The sequence below is a fragment of the Harpia harpyja genome, chromosome Z (genome assembly GCF_026419915.1).
Source record: "Harpia harpyja isolate bHarHar1 chromosome Z, bHarHar1 primary haplotype, whole genome shotgun sequence".
Lineage (NCBI taxonomy): Eukaryota > Metazoa > Chordata > Aves > Accipitriformes > Accipitridae > Harpia > Harpia harpyja.
In genome coordinates, this window is record NC_068969.1 from 115,619,597 (window position 1) to 115,637,169 (window position 17,573).

General features: G+C 41.5%; 1 protein-coding gene across 18 annotated transcripts in view; it reads right to left on the bottom strand.

Annotated features, from left to right (window-relative positions):
- TCF4 (transcription factor 4) overlaps nt 1–17,573 on the bottom strand; it is a 247,575-nt gene that overhangs the window by 124,869 nt on the left and 105,133 nt on the right. For all 18 annotated transcript variants that reach the window (XM_052775821.1, XM_052775820.1, XM_052775819.1 and 15 more), the window contains one exon: nt 870–934. In XM_052775821.1, the coding sequence (XP_052631781.1) occupies nt 870–934 (65 nt within the window). The remainder of the gene's footprint in view (nt 1–869; nt 935–17,573) is intronic.

Here is a 17,573-nt window from a genome sequence, read left to right on the forward strand (position 1 = left end):
CTACTGCACTTAGAAAAAGGAAAGGAAGCCTAGCACTCTTCAAGAACAAAATGAATTTAAACACACGATTAATATTGCTACTGAAATTAAAAAGAAAGTGTCTTTTAAAAAAATCAATTGTCTTGAAACAAAGCACAGACTTTTGGCTATTGATAGTATTTTTAGACTCAGACTTTCTCTGGAGACTTAAAAGTATGCAAATGCAAAGTGCAGAGAGGCGCACACACACACATGCTATACCTTTGTATTACATTGGCATTTTATTATTTAATTAAACTACTCTTATTTTTCTAGCTCACGCATGCTTCCCTTGAGACGGCTTTGCTGTTAGCCTGCTGGCCTTGACTTCCAGCCAAAAACAATTCAGAAACAAAAAGGGACAACAAATCATATTTTCACAGACATTTTTATCCCTCAATACAACCTTGTTTTCACACAACATCATACAGATTCTATGAAAACTATAATTTATTGCAGTAGCCATCCAAAGCTAGGGGCTGACACAAGCTCTGCGGTGTGTTTCCACTTCTGTAATTTCTGAAGTTGTGCTGTTGGGAAGGACCCGCCATGCTGAACAGTGCGGCATTGTTGCAAGGGACAATAATCAATAGTTCACAGCAGCTCTGACTAGGGCGGTATTAGGTCAACCCAAGTACTCATAGTCTCCAGTAACTGTATCCTGGCTAGAAAAGCTCAGGCAGGAGCTTTAAAACCTGCATTTGCAAATAAAGCCCGTTTCTGAGAAATGCACATCTGCAGCCATCGCCGTTTATGATGGAGCCTATCCCTAAGATGTACAACTTTAAGAAGCAAACCTCATTTATCAGAGTATTTATCACAACCCCTCTGCTGAGCAGACTTTCACTTACCTGGTGGCAACCCTGTAAATTCGAATCTCTTCCATACGATGAGTACGAACCCCTTTCTGTTTTACCTGTTAACAACAAAAAAAAAAAGATGTAGAACACATATAAACAGATATATATATAGCTTCTCCAAGCACTTTATATGATGTTCACCACATTTTCCTAGTGCTGTTTACATATGTAAAATAAGCACTGCCGACTGCGTAATGCATGTAGGCAACAGAAAGGGATTAACACTTTTTCATGCTGAGGATGGTGATGTGAAATAAACTTCCTAATCTCGGCTGCGCTGCTCCACGCGCTTCCTGGAACCGGGATTTAACGGGCTTCCACCAGCTGGCTGAAGGTGGGAGCAGACCTCCTCCGCGCCTCCCCCCCGGCTCGGGGGCTGAGCACCCAGGCACCCTACCTGTCCCCCACCACCCCAGCGCCGCGCCGGGGGCACGGCCAGCCCCTCACCGGCTCTCCAGACAGCCAGCTTCACACCCAGGAGCTGCTGGGGATGCGGCTCCCCGCTCTCTTTCCCAGGAGGAAATTCCCCCGTGATCAAGGTGATGATGGAATTTACACCGGGGAAAGACACCGACTGGAAATTCGTCATTTGCCACCAGGGCTGGGGCTGCCCCAGCGGCACTGGGACTCGAGCCGGGGCCCAAGGACTGCCCAGACCCTCTGCCAGCCCTAAGCACCCTTTTCTTTTTCTTTTTTTTCCCAGGAAGCCTTTAACACTCAGAACCAGCAGCCTGACTTGCAGTACCGGTTACGGTTATGCCATATTTGCAAAGGAAAATAAAGGTTCTTTCAGGTTTGAATGGCCAGACTCAAACAAAATCAAGAAGGGAAGAGGTGGTTTCTGCAAAGCATTAAGTCATGGCTGAGCAGCACCGCACCACGTGCTCCGGAGACAAAGAGCAGTCAAGAGGGCTGATACAAAACATATTGACACTAAAAGACCACCCTTATGGTGAGGATAATCACGGGAGGGGGGGAGGTATTATCTAACAAAACATCCAAGAACACAGTAAAAATCACTCATAAAATTAAAGTTTTTATTATAGGCTGGGGCATAAAACCCACAACACACAGTACCAGTTACTAGGGACCAGATGCTCAGTTTATCTCTGCGCGCAACTCCCAGCGATGCCGGGGACACCTCTGCACCTAGAAGCCGGGTTCACGTGGCTGCGCACCCCCACGTACGAGAGATGCGGCGACAGCCCCACACCAAAGCCTGCGCCGCCGAGATAAAGCCGCTGTGCTAGCATACCTACCGGAGCCATTAAAAAACGTCCTTTAACTGCGTTTAGAAATATCAGATTATAACAACAACGATATCCGCCGACCTCGCCAATTGCCGGGGCCCGAGCAAGGCAGGCAGCGGATGAGGGGTCCCGAGCTGGCAGTGCTACTGCCCGACGGCCGCACGGCTCTGCTGTGCTCGGTTTTCCCAATGCGATCCAAATTTCATAAAGGACCCATGGTGAGGCAGGTCGTTAGACAAAGGATGATGGAGTTCATTTTAATCGTTCCCAAAATGGTGTGGCCACATTCTGACTCCACAAGCCCTTCCTTTAATATATAGCTACTAGGTTTGATTGCCCTTCAGAGGTATTATTGATAAAGTTTGACTATTGCAAGTGGCTTGGAATAAAAAAATCACCTTTCTCCTCATCACAGTTTAAGACTCTTGCTTGCTTTTGTTTCTCAATTGGTTTTGGTTTTGTTGTTTTCCACGTGCAGTAGTTACTTATACAGGGGAACCTCCAAAATTTATTTGCAATTCATAGGACATTTGCACATGTAATAACTTTTGAAAGCACTTGTATCTGGTTATACAAAAATGATGGATCACCCACTCCATAGCCCCCCTCAGGTTCAGAGTACTGGAAGCCTATGCAGAAATAATTCAAGATTGAAATGACAATGAAATTTTAATCGTGAATCCCCGAGTCCAATGCCGAGATCAGAAAACAAAATGTCTTGCTGGCACGCCTGGAGTTACGTGTGCTACTTCCCATCACCCCAAGAGGGCCAGAAAGTCGATGCAAATAACAAGCGGTGAAGATGGGGAAAAAAAAATCCGAAACAGAAAAATAGGGTCGAGAGGAACCAAGTACAAGCAGCGACACAAGGTACTTTGAACGCGCTTCTCGCTGCTGCCTGGGTATCAGTAATCTTCTTTTCTATCGTATCAGACACAGGCAGCCTCATCTTAATTTCAGTTGTTAAAAAATATTTATCCAGATACAAAAATAAACCCACTGCAAATTACAAGTTGTCAGGGTTAAAATCTACTTCTATTTGTGTGGGGGAGGATAAGAGAACAGCATAGACATGAATCATTCTCAGTAATTTGAGTGTTTCCATGACATCAATGGGCACTCGTCCAGGACTCTGTCGAAGTCTGTGAGGTACCAAAGCGGCACAGCAGCCAGCAGGAGATTGACTTTTTTTTTTTAGGATTATGCTCCTTGTAAAGATTTCATCTATAGCATCCACTTTTACCACCAAACAGATAGCTTTAGAGATCATGAGTGAACACATTTCATTCTGATAGTGTAAGCCTTTAACTTTATTACATTTGTTGTTGTTGTTGTTGTTCCCACATACAGCTAGAAATCCGCCTCCTCGATTAAGAACAAATAACCGAAATTCATGAAAAAGTCAAGAAACCGTTAAAAAGATATACATACGTAGATTTTCACTATCAACTGTAATTATGAAATTATCATACTTTTTGCAATGACACTTCATGGGGGGGGGAATATCTTTTGTATAAACTGTCCATTTAAAATTAGCTACACTCTTGATGTTGATTTTCTGCTTAAAATTCACTGGCACATTTGTTTCAGATAATAAAATTTGCAAGAGTGCTGATAATATGCAAGAGTAGGCTCTTTAAGCAACTATTTGTGCTCACAAATACAAAAGCTTCTCCTGAATTTCTACGTTTACTGTACATTATGCATCATTTTCAGTCACTTGAACACCCCAGCCTGTACTGTGCGTTTTCCGAGGTTTGCAAGAGCTAAAGATTCTCTCTCCTTTTTTTTAAAAATGTTTTAAAAAGGAGAGAGTGTCTACAGCGATGTAGACACCCGACGCATTCACTGCGGAATTTTCGAGACAACCCTCTAGTACTAGAATGCGGCAGCCGCTGCGGATATTTTTTGGCACAAAGACAATGGTGGCAGTGCCAAGCCCCATGGCTAAAACTACTCAAAAGAGGCATAAGGGTAGCATTAATCGTTCAAGTCTTTTACTGCATGGAGTACTGTTGTCCATATTTTAAAACCTAAAAGTACCCGTTAGTAATATTTGTTGTAAGCCAGGAAAAAAAAAAAAAAAAAGAAGAAAAAAAAAAAGGGAGCCTGAAATAGAGACGAATAACAAATCTTGTCAGACATCTGATTAATTTTTTCTACCTAGAGGACCAAATGCTAAAATGTGCCATTTGTTACCAGCACTCCGAACACGCAACACGATCTATACCCTTCCGTGGCTTTATGATCTGACAATTGAAACAAAGCTCCATGGAAGAAGTTGACCTACAAAGGCTGGTGAATAACTTTCAAGTATGCACTTGTTCTTTAGGTAAGGCAGAAAAGCATCTCCATTATTATCAGAGGCAATAACTTAGCGTGTGTGTAAATATATATATATTCAATTAATTGACACAATGCATGCCAATCAAAGGAGAGACAAAGAAAGAACTACATGCAGCTCCTGTTTTCTGAGAAACACTGAATCTCAAGTCTCTGCTCTCTAAATACCTCTAGAAAAAAATACTGCTTATCTTCACTAAACTAAAACAATTGCTTCATAAATATTTTGTTTGCATTTTTGTTTAACTGTAGAAAATAAAGGCAGCACAGGATTGCCAATCAATCAATAAAGAAGCCACTTGCCTTTCCATGGTGTACTTTGAAAAATTAATCAAATTAAGTAGAAAATTTAAGCAACTTCCAAAGCACAAATGCAAGTCATCTGATTCCCCACTCTCTTTTCCCCTGCCCTGGGAGATAGGGCACCTTGGCTTTTTTCTGGTAGGCAGAATGAGAGGCATGAGGCAACTCTTTCCATCTGTAGAGAAAAGGAAGTGAAGCTATTTCTATAAATGACTTCAATTCAATGTTTACATTGATTTCATGTTTGACATATTTTTTGAGAGATGAGTTCGATCAGAATATTCTAATTCAGGTTTCCGCTGCCCTACATTTGGGGTTTAATTCTTGGTTAGACTGAAGAAGGGAAACCTATCTGAGGAAAGAAAAAAAAAAAAAAGTAATTGTATTAGGGATTGGAATTTTAATGGCTGCAAATTTCAGTCTGTTCAGGTCTGCAATTTTGCTTAAACCTGTTTCTTATTTTATTACTGCATTTCTAGCATTTTTGAAAATTAATGATTGTTCCCTCTGATCTTGGATGTCTCAAATGCATCCTGAAGGGACCCCGATCGATTCCCCTACAGAGAATGACAGATTAAAGGAGAAGCCAGTGTCAAAGTCAGACCAGGTATGAGGAACACAGAGCTGGAGCATATTTGGGAAAAAGTTTTGAGCAACTGAAGAATGGGCTGAACTTTATAGTTCCAGATTTGTCTGTATGTAACGAACACACACGTGTTATCACCCATAGCAGGGTTTATTTGCATTGTGATGAGGATCATGAAACAGTTTACTTCTGCCTTAATCTACAGTTCTTGCGTTCAAAATTTTCTTATGCTTGTTTAAGTTTGGCTGCACGAGAAAGGGAGGATTTGAGCACTCCAGGGAGCGAGCGTGGGACTCATCTCAGTGCTCACTAGCGTGAGCGAAGGTCTCTGACCACCGGACCTGCCTGACACAAGGACCGGCCCTGCACAGTAACTTCTGCCAGTGACAGCCACGTTATCAGCACTGCTTTTTTTTTGCCTCAGAGATTTGAAAACCTGACTCATTTCAGCAGAGAAATCAAGCTAAAATTTGTATAGAATTATAAATTATCCGAGGAAAAACCTCACTGCAATAGATGAGCCATGGTACACTATACATCCTATACCTATAAGCACCTCGCTCTTGGAGAAATGTATATACCCTGTGCTCTCCACGGACAGCCTCCCAGGCCTTGCTATCTTTTGCCCTTGACAGAAAAAATAGCCTGCCCATGTTTTCATCAGAGGAGCCAGCAGGTAGCTTCTTTATTTTTTCAGAACTTTTGAATACACTCTTCTTTAAAAGAGGAAGGAAAAAAAAAAGGGGGGGGGGGGGAAGCAAAAATAATTAAAAAATACGCCTTTAGTATGAAATGAAATTTTTTGGACTCTCGCTTGAGGGACGCAAATCCGAACGCCGTCCCTGGCACCAGGGCTAACAGCTGGCTGGAGGCTTGTCCCCCTTTGTGCGACAGCTAGTTTTCCTAGCAGCCCGGCGTCTCCTCCACTGTTAACCCGGGCAGGGAGCGGTGCTCGCCGGCACAGCTCCCGGGCAGCCGCAGGCAGGGAGCTGGCAGGGGAACAGGCAGCCCTTGTGCTCGGGCTGCGGGGAAAGGTGAGGCGTGGGGGCAGGCACGGAAAAGGTTCGGAAGGCATCGTCCCCGCAGACCTGGGGGGGACAAGCGGGTCCGAGCAGCGGCTGCTGACATCGGGGGTCCGGCTGCGATTTCTCCTCTTCCAACGTTTAAACAGCAGAGAGAGTTGCTTAGCTCGGCTAAGTTACTAACTCCGGCTTGACCCGGGTTATATATACGTACTTCTCCAACAGTAGCGCACTTACCGGCATAGGATATACAGTCAAAATACCCTATTTATTTCAGCGAGGTTTTGAACAGCGTATTTTACATCACAAAGAATCTCATCCGATGGTAATGGAAGTATCATGTTAATGAGCTATTTCTGCTTTGTGCTATGTGTGAAGTACAGACAATAAGAAAGAAATCTAATAGATTTTAAGCAAAGTTTGTGCAATAACGTTCGCAAAATAGCACAAATGACATGGCATCTGATCCAGGGAAGGTCCACAAACTAGATACAAAGCTAAGGGATTAATCCCAATAATTCGAATGGCATCACACCCCAAAATGTAGCACAATGCTAGGGGAAAGAGATCTTTTTGACGCGAAAGAGGATTTTTGCACTTACACTGATGTGCAGTAAACAGTAATGGTTCTTAAAGAGATGTTATGATGCCAGAGCAAGTACCATTACAAAGGGAGATTTTTTTTTTAAACAGTACCATCAAAATGCAAAGGAAATTAAATCCTAAAACCTATACTAAAATAAAGCTACAGAGCTGACTTGAACAACCTAAAGCAAGGAAATTCAGAGCAGAAGTGGTACTTTACCACTGACTCACCTCACTAGCCTAGTGCTCATGCTTAAACAGGCAAGGTTATATGTATCTGTGTCTATACATACATACATACATATATATTGATGGGAAAGGCTGTGCTGCCTGCTGAAGGGTATCCCACACGGTGCTCTCAGCAAGCTTTGCCCCGTGCCCTCCGTGGGGCTGATGGCTTCAAGCACAGGGAAGGGACCGACCCCAGTGCTGCCCACCCCAAGCTCCACGGTCCCTTCTATGCATATTCGGTTGCCCCGTGAAAATACCAGACAAATTTTTTTGTCACTGATCTCAGTTCATGAGATACTGGACCCAAACCAAAAGACTAAGGCAAATTGCTCGATCTATTTCTGTAACCCACCAAATAATAGCATCTATTACAGGGCAGTATGTGATTTCTCTGTTTGCGTGCTTTTAAAACAAAATAGCTGTGGCAAAACTATACTTGAAACTATAAGAATAAGAAGAGAGAATATTGAAGACCGTATTCTACCAGACTTATATTAAATGGTCCCTTAGTCCTTGACTAGTCCCACCAAAATCAATTAGATTGTAAAGATTATCCCACTATCCCATAAAAGAAAGCTTTGAGGCTAATAGTTGGTTATTTGCCTGGCTGGTACAGCTGAATTACAGGATTGAAGGTGTCTAATCCAGTCAGAACAAGCTCGTTGCACCCTTTGCAACAGGTTTTCAGCACCTTGAAGTTAATCAGAGGATACGCAGGTATTGCCATTTCGTAGCCATCACTGCAATTGTGCAACCAATAAATAATACTGTGTTCTGTGGACAAGGAACATTAATGAGCTTAATATCAAGTACACACACTAATTGAGACCAGAATAATAAACTTTCATAATTAAATTAGGTATTTAAACAAAACAACTGTTTATTTCATGCCGTCTGTAGAAATTATATTTAACGAGTTGAAGAAACCTTCAAGACTTCTCAGTGTCGTGGGCCACCACATTTGTCTCGCAGAGCCTGATGCTGCACGAATGGCCACGTTCAGTAAGCCCAGAGCAACCAGGCACCTACGCTCAAAAGCCGTGAATGGAAGAACATTTATGGGAGACAATCCTTCATTTAGAGGGAAGATGCATCTGACTTCATAAACATCTTTAGTCTCCTTTCCTTTTCATATCTGCGTGGAATTTCAGTCTAGAGGAAATAATTATGATCATCTAAGTATGAACACCTGTATCACTCTGGAAATAGGCAAATTTATTTTGGAGAGAAACAAAAACTCTAAGAAAACCCATTCACCATGTTTTGCCCTTCTCATTCTTGGAACTTACAATTGTCAAAAGATGGGCAGGGGATGAAGACAGGCATTGGAGAACAAAAAAAAAAGCATTCTCTAACACTAGAGAATTGGAATAATAAAAAGGGGCAACATTTTCATAAAGATATGAGACAAAAACATGTTGTAATAATACTCCAGACCAGAAAGCAACATACAAGAATTGAATGTAAAGCGCTGCATATTGGTTTATCCTAAGTAAGCCTCACAGGGCTATTTTAAATTTAAATACACTGCAGGGTGATCCCTCATCATTTGTTCAGGGACCAGTTCAGGAGATCTTTATCATGTATCTGGAAACCTGGGTTTTCACTCAAGCATGAAAACAGAATCGCTTTAAAACAAGTTAGATAAGGATCTAAGGCCACGAAAGACACAGAATTGAAAGAGGACAATAAACCTTCCTGCAGCCCAAGTCTGGGCTCTAAATCTTTGGTCTGTAAACCACCCTATCTAGTAGCGTTTATTAAAAGGCTACTAAAACAAACCACGTTGGACATGAGCAAGGATAAAGAGATCAAAAGCCTTATCGTTCAGATTGGGGATCAAATCTACACCTCAGCGTGATAAACAGCACCCATTCTTATTAGACGGCTGCGTTCTTTCCAAAGTGACAGAAAAGGCGACATCTCGGGACTCGGGGTGACCCTGCGCTCCGGCAGCAGGACCACCGAACCCAGCGGGCCAGCCCTCCGCACCCCAGCGCTCGGCTGCCGAGCCCACCCCTCCTGCCTGAAGCCCGAATTAAGCCTACAGCATCATCTACACACCAGAAAGAAGGAAACAAATGCTGACCACAAGCACGCATGGACCCATTTTACAAGCCTGATGGCAAAGATAAATTTTCGGGTTTTAATACCAAAAGCATCAATGCCTTTCTAGCAATTTCCTTCCTGGTTTTCGTCCGTCTTCACAAGCTCTCTGCATATATAGACAGAACTACCTGAGTCTCTAATACTGCCTTACATTGAGATTAAATACTCAATTATACATTTCTACAGAAATGGTATTTATTTGTAATGTTGTTCAGTACAGAAAATAAAATTTTAAAAGGCTAGCATTTATTTTTGTTATAATTTTGATGTTTTAAAAACAACAGATTGGATAATTTGAATTAGCTAAGCAGACAAAACGAACTACAAGCTTCTCAGTGTATGGCAAAACATCAGGAATGATGTGGTATTAAATATACTGTAACATTATGAAATACCCAATAGTCTCAAATCGGTAATATCCAGCAGAGGGCATGCATACCCTAATAAGATTTTTACACTTGAGAACTGACATTTCCTAAACATTACGGGAACAAGCAATTTGGGCTGAGAATACAGGCAAACTCATAGCATCAGTACACATGTTCTCCAACACTATCAGATCAAGAATGATAAAGCTCTCTCGTGAAGACACCTACGAATGCTGATTCCTGCACTGAACAAAAAAAGTCCTTGAGAGGGGGATTTCCCGCTTCTACCAGCTGACAATTTTTCTTTTGCTGCCAAATGCAAAGACAACCACCTTCGTGCAAAAAAAATTACCGTTCCTCAATACAAACTTCGTATTTGCAAGGAAAGCTACCCTGAAGAGCAAAATTCAGATTGATTTACAAATACTTTATTCTTCATAGGTGAAATACCAGCTGCGCTAATACCGAATAAAACTGAGTATCTTTAGCAGGGCCAGATTTTTATCCTAGATTCTTAAATTACTTCACGGAATGCGACAGCAATGTTACGTATGGTTTCTAGTCAATATTTTACTGTTTTTTTACTATACTTAAGTGAGAGGAAATTTTAAAACAACTGATGCAGGGAAGAATTTGTCATTTGTCACGTTTGTTTCAGAAGTCACTTGCTTCAGTTTATATTATAGAAAACTTGACGATGTCTACCCGTACTTTGGAGTCCACCAGTGGAAGCACTTTATTCACAGCTGCCGAACCAAGTCCCCCCTTCCAACTCCGGCAGGTTCCCGGTGTTCAGCGAGGTACAAACACACCAAGGAGAAACGTCCACTGCCTCTTGCAACCACAAAACGTATGACGGTAATTAACTGCTACTGGCCCATCCATGGAGATGATCACGCCCAACCTTAACCTCTACTTTACAGCACAGAGTAATGGCTATTTGGATTCCTTATCAGATAATATATTTTTTTAAGTTTCAGTAGCCCTGGGAGATGAACTTAATTTACAAGGTCTACAAGGCAGGCAGCTTAGGTTACATGTAGGTCACAATAAATAATACTCATCCCTTGGCCGGCGCGAGCTGCGCCGCCACTGCCTAAGTTGAAATGACAAGCCTTTATTATTCCTAAGCACTTGATTCTGAAACATTTGCACAATCTGTTAAGTCCGGACAAATTTAAATGGTTCTGACATGCAGCCTGCTAGGGTCAGTGACAGGGATAATGCCTCTTTACGTGGGTAAAATTTTGTGGCATATAGGTCACTCTCTTAAGGGGAATCAACTGTGTGTCTCTTCTTTGCATTTCCACCACAATCCTTCATCCTGCAGCCTGGAGCTGAGAGTGAAATGCAAGAAAGGAGCCGAACGCTCAAAGCAAAAATCTGCTTCCAGGACAATCCATTATATCTGACAAGTTAAATGTTCCATGGTAGACCATATGGCATCGGAGCAGGGCCGACGATGGAAGAGGGAAACTCAGCAAATGCATCACAATTAAGGAGTTTGACTATAGACTTTACTTTGATTTACTTTATTTTTTATTAAATTTCGGATAGTGTAGTCTTTCAATTTTCATATAGCCCTTCCAAAGCCTCTACCTGATCTACCAAGATAGCTATACACAAACAGGTGGTTTGCCAAAATTATTTTCGCCAAAATTATTTTCGCCAAAATCTTGTGGTCTTCGTTACTTTGAATAGTACTCCTGATCAAGCCATTTTTATACCTGGCAAATTTGCTAAGTGTAGGGCATTTCTATTATTAACAAGCATAAATGTTATTAGTAGCTTGAAGACCAAAGAAAAAGTAAAGCTGAAAAAAACCAAGAAAACAGCATAAAATCCCTGTCCCCAAAGCCTTGGTGGTAAGTTCTCAGTAGAAATGTCACCCCAACGAAGGGCTGGGACCCCTGAGACCGAGGGCTAGCAGGAGGAGGCATCCTGGAGTCATCCTACTGAAACCCACCACAATCTCTGGGTACGTATTTTTTTAACAGATCGGCCCCTTTTTGTCAGGAGAACTCCTACATAGGCAAGATAACAGCACTGATGGTCTGAAAGATCTTCTCCATCTATGGCGCAAACGGTGGAGCTACGCGCACCCCCCCGAGCCTTCTCACCGTTCAACGTTACGTATGTGTTCGTTACACACGTGCACACAACTAGACCCAAGTCCGAGCGATTACCAGGCATGAGCCCACAGCTGCCACAGTTGGGTTTTTTTATTGTTTTGATTACCAAATCATACTACTGAATTAACCAAAGATGCGAATAGTACATTAACCCTTTCTGTAAGGCACCCACCACCCATAATCACTTTCTTTTGACAAGCCTAAATCTTGGGCTCTTACGAAGGAATCCTTGTAACCAGCTGCTGCAGCAGCGGATTGGGAAACCACATGAACTGGGAATACTGGCTTTGCCACACCTATGGAGATTGATCTTGACTGACATAAATAACAAATGGACCAATTAGAAGAAAAACCATGCAAATTAGCTGCATGTAATGAAGTTCCTAAATAATTTGGAAATGCAGTGCTGAAAACAGTAACTAGTATTTCCAGAACTCCTTACAAAGACTCTCCTCTGTGTAAGAGGACAGAAGGACTTCCGTAAACTTGTCGTTATTCTGGTCCACTATCATGCAGGTCTGCTATCGTTCAGAAATAAAATCTGCAGAAATAACTGCCTAACCATTTTTGGGCAATGCCCTGGGGTCACGATGCAAAAATAAAGTAGGTAATCAAAGTTACATCCTTATTTAGGCATTTAAATAGAGTCTCATAGGCAGGAGAAAATCCAAGCCAGTGTCACTGGTGGCAGTGGAAGCTGCTGGTACACAACTCACCAAAACAAACCATTTGCTGGGCTCTGGAATTGGGAACCTAATTTTAAGCACTTATTTTTGTAATCCCCCCCCCCTTTTTTTTCCAGTTTTGACCTTGTAAAGGCTGAGCCAACACTGCTACCGGTAAGGGTCCATCCTGCCCAGTGCTGGGATCAACAGACACTTCCCAGAGATTTCCAGAGGGATCACAGAGGAACAAGGAAATGCCTTCACTGAAACCAAGGGGCACTGAACCCAGTATGCCCATGGCCAAACTGTGCCTTTCTAAGCCCGAAATAGCATGTTGTCACTGCTTAATTATTCAGTAGGTTTGTAATATAACTTTTTTTTCTCCTAGTATTAAATGCGTTCTTATTCAGAATGAGTTTTTCTCATCATTTTTAAGGCTTAAAACCAATAATTTTCCAAATGACTTTCATACTACCTCTTATCAAGGCTTGCGCCAAGGTCCCCTCTTCCAGGGACAGCACCGCCCTGATGCCCACCAGCCATCCCACCAGCAGGAGCCATCCGACGACCAGGGAGGTTCTGGGGTCTGCTGGGGAACATCGTGAATCATTTTACGGAGGACCTTGGTAGTTTTATGCACAGGGTTATGCAGTGCTGCGCCTGTCTCACAAGACCCCCTGAAAAGCCCATCGTCTACACTGACAGAGACCAATACAAATTTAAGTTTAAATACATCCCTATTTCAAGATTTCAGGAAATTGGGATTTAAAAAAAAAAAACCAAAAAATCATTAATAGGAATACTAGGGATCACTTTACTTAAGCAGTCATTAATGAACTTTTAAAACATCAATTTCAGTGGGGGAAAAAAAATGTAATTTTTCAAAAATATATTTGTATTTTGTTATTCCTTGTAAGAAAGTGGTTCTAGATTACTTTAAACATATTATTGTTGTTTCTATATTTTTGTGAAACCATCATTGGTTTTGCTACCATGAACAAAGATTAAAGCAGAAAACCTGAAAAAATGCTTTAAAAATGTTGAAAATTTTTACATAAATCAGTAAGTTACTATTTTGAACTTGATAGCTCAGGACTACCCCAGGCAGAAAGGCAAGGTGAATGGCAGGCAGTACTCTTGATGCGCTGGCAGAACAAAGACCATTATGAAACCAATGCTGGAAAAGAGTCGGATCCATTACTATAGTGCTGCAGTTCTTCACACAGATCTTAAATTTATTATTGATTTAGCATTTAGTACTGCAGGCACTGGAACAAAGACCCCTATGATTATAAATGCATGCTTTTGTGGCACGTGCTTTAATTTTAAAAAGGGTACTTTTTTTTCCCAAAGATCCTGCATATTAAAAGGACATCAACTTCTTAAAAAGTCACACATCTTTCAAAATGTGTTTTTACAATTTAAGGTTACTGTCAGAGATGACAGAGAAGGATTTCTGGGTTGGTTTGTTGGGGGCTGTCACAGAGTATATTAGAGTTGCAACCAGCCACGGGTCTCATCCTGGCACAGGGAGAGGCGGGCACGCTGATGGGCAATTTGCCCCCAGCAGGCCTGGGGAAAAGCGGGAATCGTGGTCATCCTCGGCCCTGCCACGAGGGACACGCGTGGGAAAACCTGCTCGACATGCCCACGGGAGCTGGATGCGGAGGCAGGAATGGAACCATCCCGTGCGCCTGGAGACAGCCTTCCTCAGCTCCCGAGTACTTTGCACGCTTAAGGGCAGTTTATTTTGTATGTGATTTCACTGTTTTCACAGAAAAATTCCCAGGCACCCTCACAGAAAGTGCATGTGCCATTCTAAACTATTTATTGTTTAATTGGGCACATACCAAATAGATAATGGCTCTTTAAAACACTCCTGGCATCGGTGAGCCACTGGGCTAGCACCACCGAGAAGACAAACGGTTTAAAATTGATGTTTTCTGTAACACAGCTCTATAGGCTCACGGAATAAACTCGTTGCTTCACGATATTCTAACCGATGTGACTACCCGCTTGGCTATCCAAAGCAATAGATGTGTACACATAAATGAAGCAGAGAAGGGAGATGGAAAGAGAAATACAGCTAAATTCACACCAGTAAAACAAAGCAAAACGAGGCAGGTATTTGTGCTTTCTAGATTCCACTACTAGATCCTGATTAACATTTTTATTACTAATTAAAATGTCCATACAGTAAAACAACACCTGATCCAAGAAGCTTTTAAGTACAGCAATTATCAGTGTTGGACTTCTGCATTTCATTAGCAAATCTGAAATTTTAGCCTGAATTTATTTTCAAATGCACTGTTTTCTGAGCCATTAATGAAAGATAATAAAAACTTTAGCAAAGTATTTACTTTCCCTATATCATGGTTTTAATCAAAAGATGTTTAAAAACAAGGGAAAAGCAAAGTTAAAAAAACCAACTACTGGAACTATTCTTTGTCTTCTTATCAGAAAGTTAAATACACCAGATACAAAATTTAATGCAGCTAAAAATTTGTTCAAGTACAAGCCTAGTATGTTGTTAGCATCCAAAATTCACCCACTTTCATGAAGTGAGTACTGGAGACCCAACACAGAGAACCTGCCATAGGAAAGTGTTTCAGAACCTCGCTCGGACACCAAGTCCACACTGGGGCACAAGTTTTACACATTTGGGATACTAGGACAGAAAAGCAAGCTACGCCTGATACTGCTGGCACACACCGTTGGCCATTCTCATCTCATCGGTCCTTCTGGCAATGTCAAACGGGTGATGCAGGACAAGGAGGTCGGCTGCAGCATCTCTCCAAGGACGGTCTCAGCAGTGCTCGCTGGCTGCAGGAGCAGCTGAAAACTTTGCTCGCCTTAAATTCTGCCATCGAGCAAGAGCTCAGCTACGAGCGTCTCTGCATCCAGCACGCTGGCCGCACCCAGCTGCGTGGGGAAAGGCGGCAGTCATCAGTCTGCTCCCAGCCAGAAAACCCTGGGTGTCTGTCTCCCAGAAAAAATGAGTCTATTTGCTGTGTTACTCCACCTGCACAAAATACATTGCTGGGGCTTGTGCAGGGAGAGGTGTAACGATCCCGATTTCTGCTTGCAAATAGAAAGCTCCCAACTGACCTAAATGGACATTAGAGCCTGTTAAACTCCAGCAAGAATCTGGAGTTATTTTTTTTTTATATAAAAATAAAAAATTATTTATTTTTTGCCTGAGAAATAACAACTTATTCATTGCACTTTGTTAAGCACCCTGATACATGTATTTATGACAAATATGCTTTGATTTTCAGAAACTTTGAACCTCATAGCTCCTTCTGTGGACAATCTGTAGTTCTGAATTATTACACTAATGAATTCTAATAAAAAAATACTCTTATAGAAAATTTTCTCACAAAGGTGGTGGTAGACTTAACACAGAGAAGCTAGGTATCACTGTCACCTGCAAAACAGCCAGACAGAAGAAAGTTCCAAAAATTTTAACTTTCAGCCGTCTTCAAAACCCTTTAACATAGTGCTGTAATTTCTTCCTATCAGGAACAACTCCTGGTAAGACCAGGGTTGGTTCACCCTAGACTTTCCACTTTCTGCCTTAGCAACTGCAGCAAATATTTCTACTTCTGACAATAAATTATTAGCTAGTTTGCTGCTTGTTCCCAGATGAATTCTTACTGGAATGATAACATTCTGAAAAGGTAAAATTTTGAACCAGAGCAGAACTTGGAACAAGCTTTGCAAGTGTTAAAGTACTCACACAGAAATTGCAAGGGCATTTTTTTAAATGTAAACCAGAAGTGCCAATCAAATCAGAACTTTTCTATGGATTGGAGAAAGAAAGCCATCTTTCACAGGAAACTGTTATTTCTCAGAAAACAGAGGAAATATTGTACAGGTTTCTGGAATTAAAGCATAAAATGTCCTGGTTAATTATGAAATTTATTTCCTATGAAAATTAAGAGGATGCCAAAATGGGCCTGAAAAAGTATTTTTGAAAAAAAAAAAAATCCAAAGTTAGAAGGATAAGACGACAATCTGATCTTCTTGGGTTTTATCCTTTACCAGAGTTTGAAACCCTGGGATAATTTCTTCTTCTCCCCTGCAAAAGCACTGAGAACCTGTGAATGCTTTGTTATAGCGGGTGCTCCCACAGCCTGCCAGGATGGCTGTGGGAATGGGCTTCTCACTACGAAATATTGCAACGATGAAAAAATTATCCAATTATTTTATTTATTTACTTTCTTTTTTTTAACACTGCTGAGCTGTTTATTTCTTCTAATCCAGCAAATTCTTTTTTTCCCCTTGGAAACAGTCACTAATTTCAGATGCATCACTTTAAGGCCTGATTTTCAGAAGAAAGAAGTATTCATAACTTAAAATAAAGTTTATGAGAGCACTCTGGTTTCCTCAAAGACCCAGGGTGTCACACAGTGCATGCTGAAATCAGCAGTCAGCTCTGAATATTTTACCCCAAGTGCCCTGTGATTTTATACGATCAAATAAACACAAATAAAATATATGGCGTGCTTATATACAAAGGCTTCTCTCCCTTCATGCTAAGAACAAAACCATCTCTCTCAGTCCATTCAAGATCCCATTGCTTCCCATTCACCTTAAATTAAAAAAAAAAAAAAAAAAAATCTTTTATTCAGCTCCTCCCCAAGGAAAAACATACAAATAAGGCCTCTATGATTATTTTTTTTTAAGGAGCCTGTATGGTAGAGATGCATTTAAGCTTGATAATGTATTCACAGTTTCTCTGTAGCTTTCTAACTACAAATACTTCTGACCTTACTCCTGCCAGCAGCTCCACTGAAGTCAAGGGGACTGGTTGCATAAGAGGACAAGCACTATCTGGCCCTTACCAAGGCAAGCTCCAATTCCTTACTAGTAGAAAATGAACTAATGTGAAGCTTATCTGTAACACCACCAGTTCAGATTGTTAAGATCAGTATTCCACCAGTACACTGAGGTCCCACCGAGGACCAGGAACACATTGTATGAACTGCTGTACAAAGTAAAAATGGCCCCTCGTTTTAAGAAATAATTGTGAAAAAACTATGCAGGCGGAAGCTTTTATGCTTTCCTGCTATTTCTTTTAAGTCAGGGGGTATCTCAG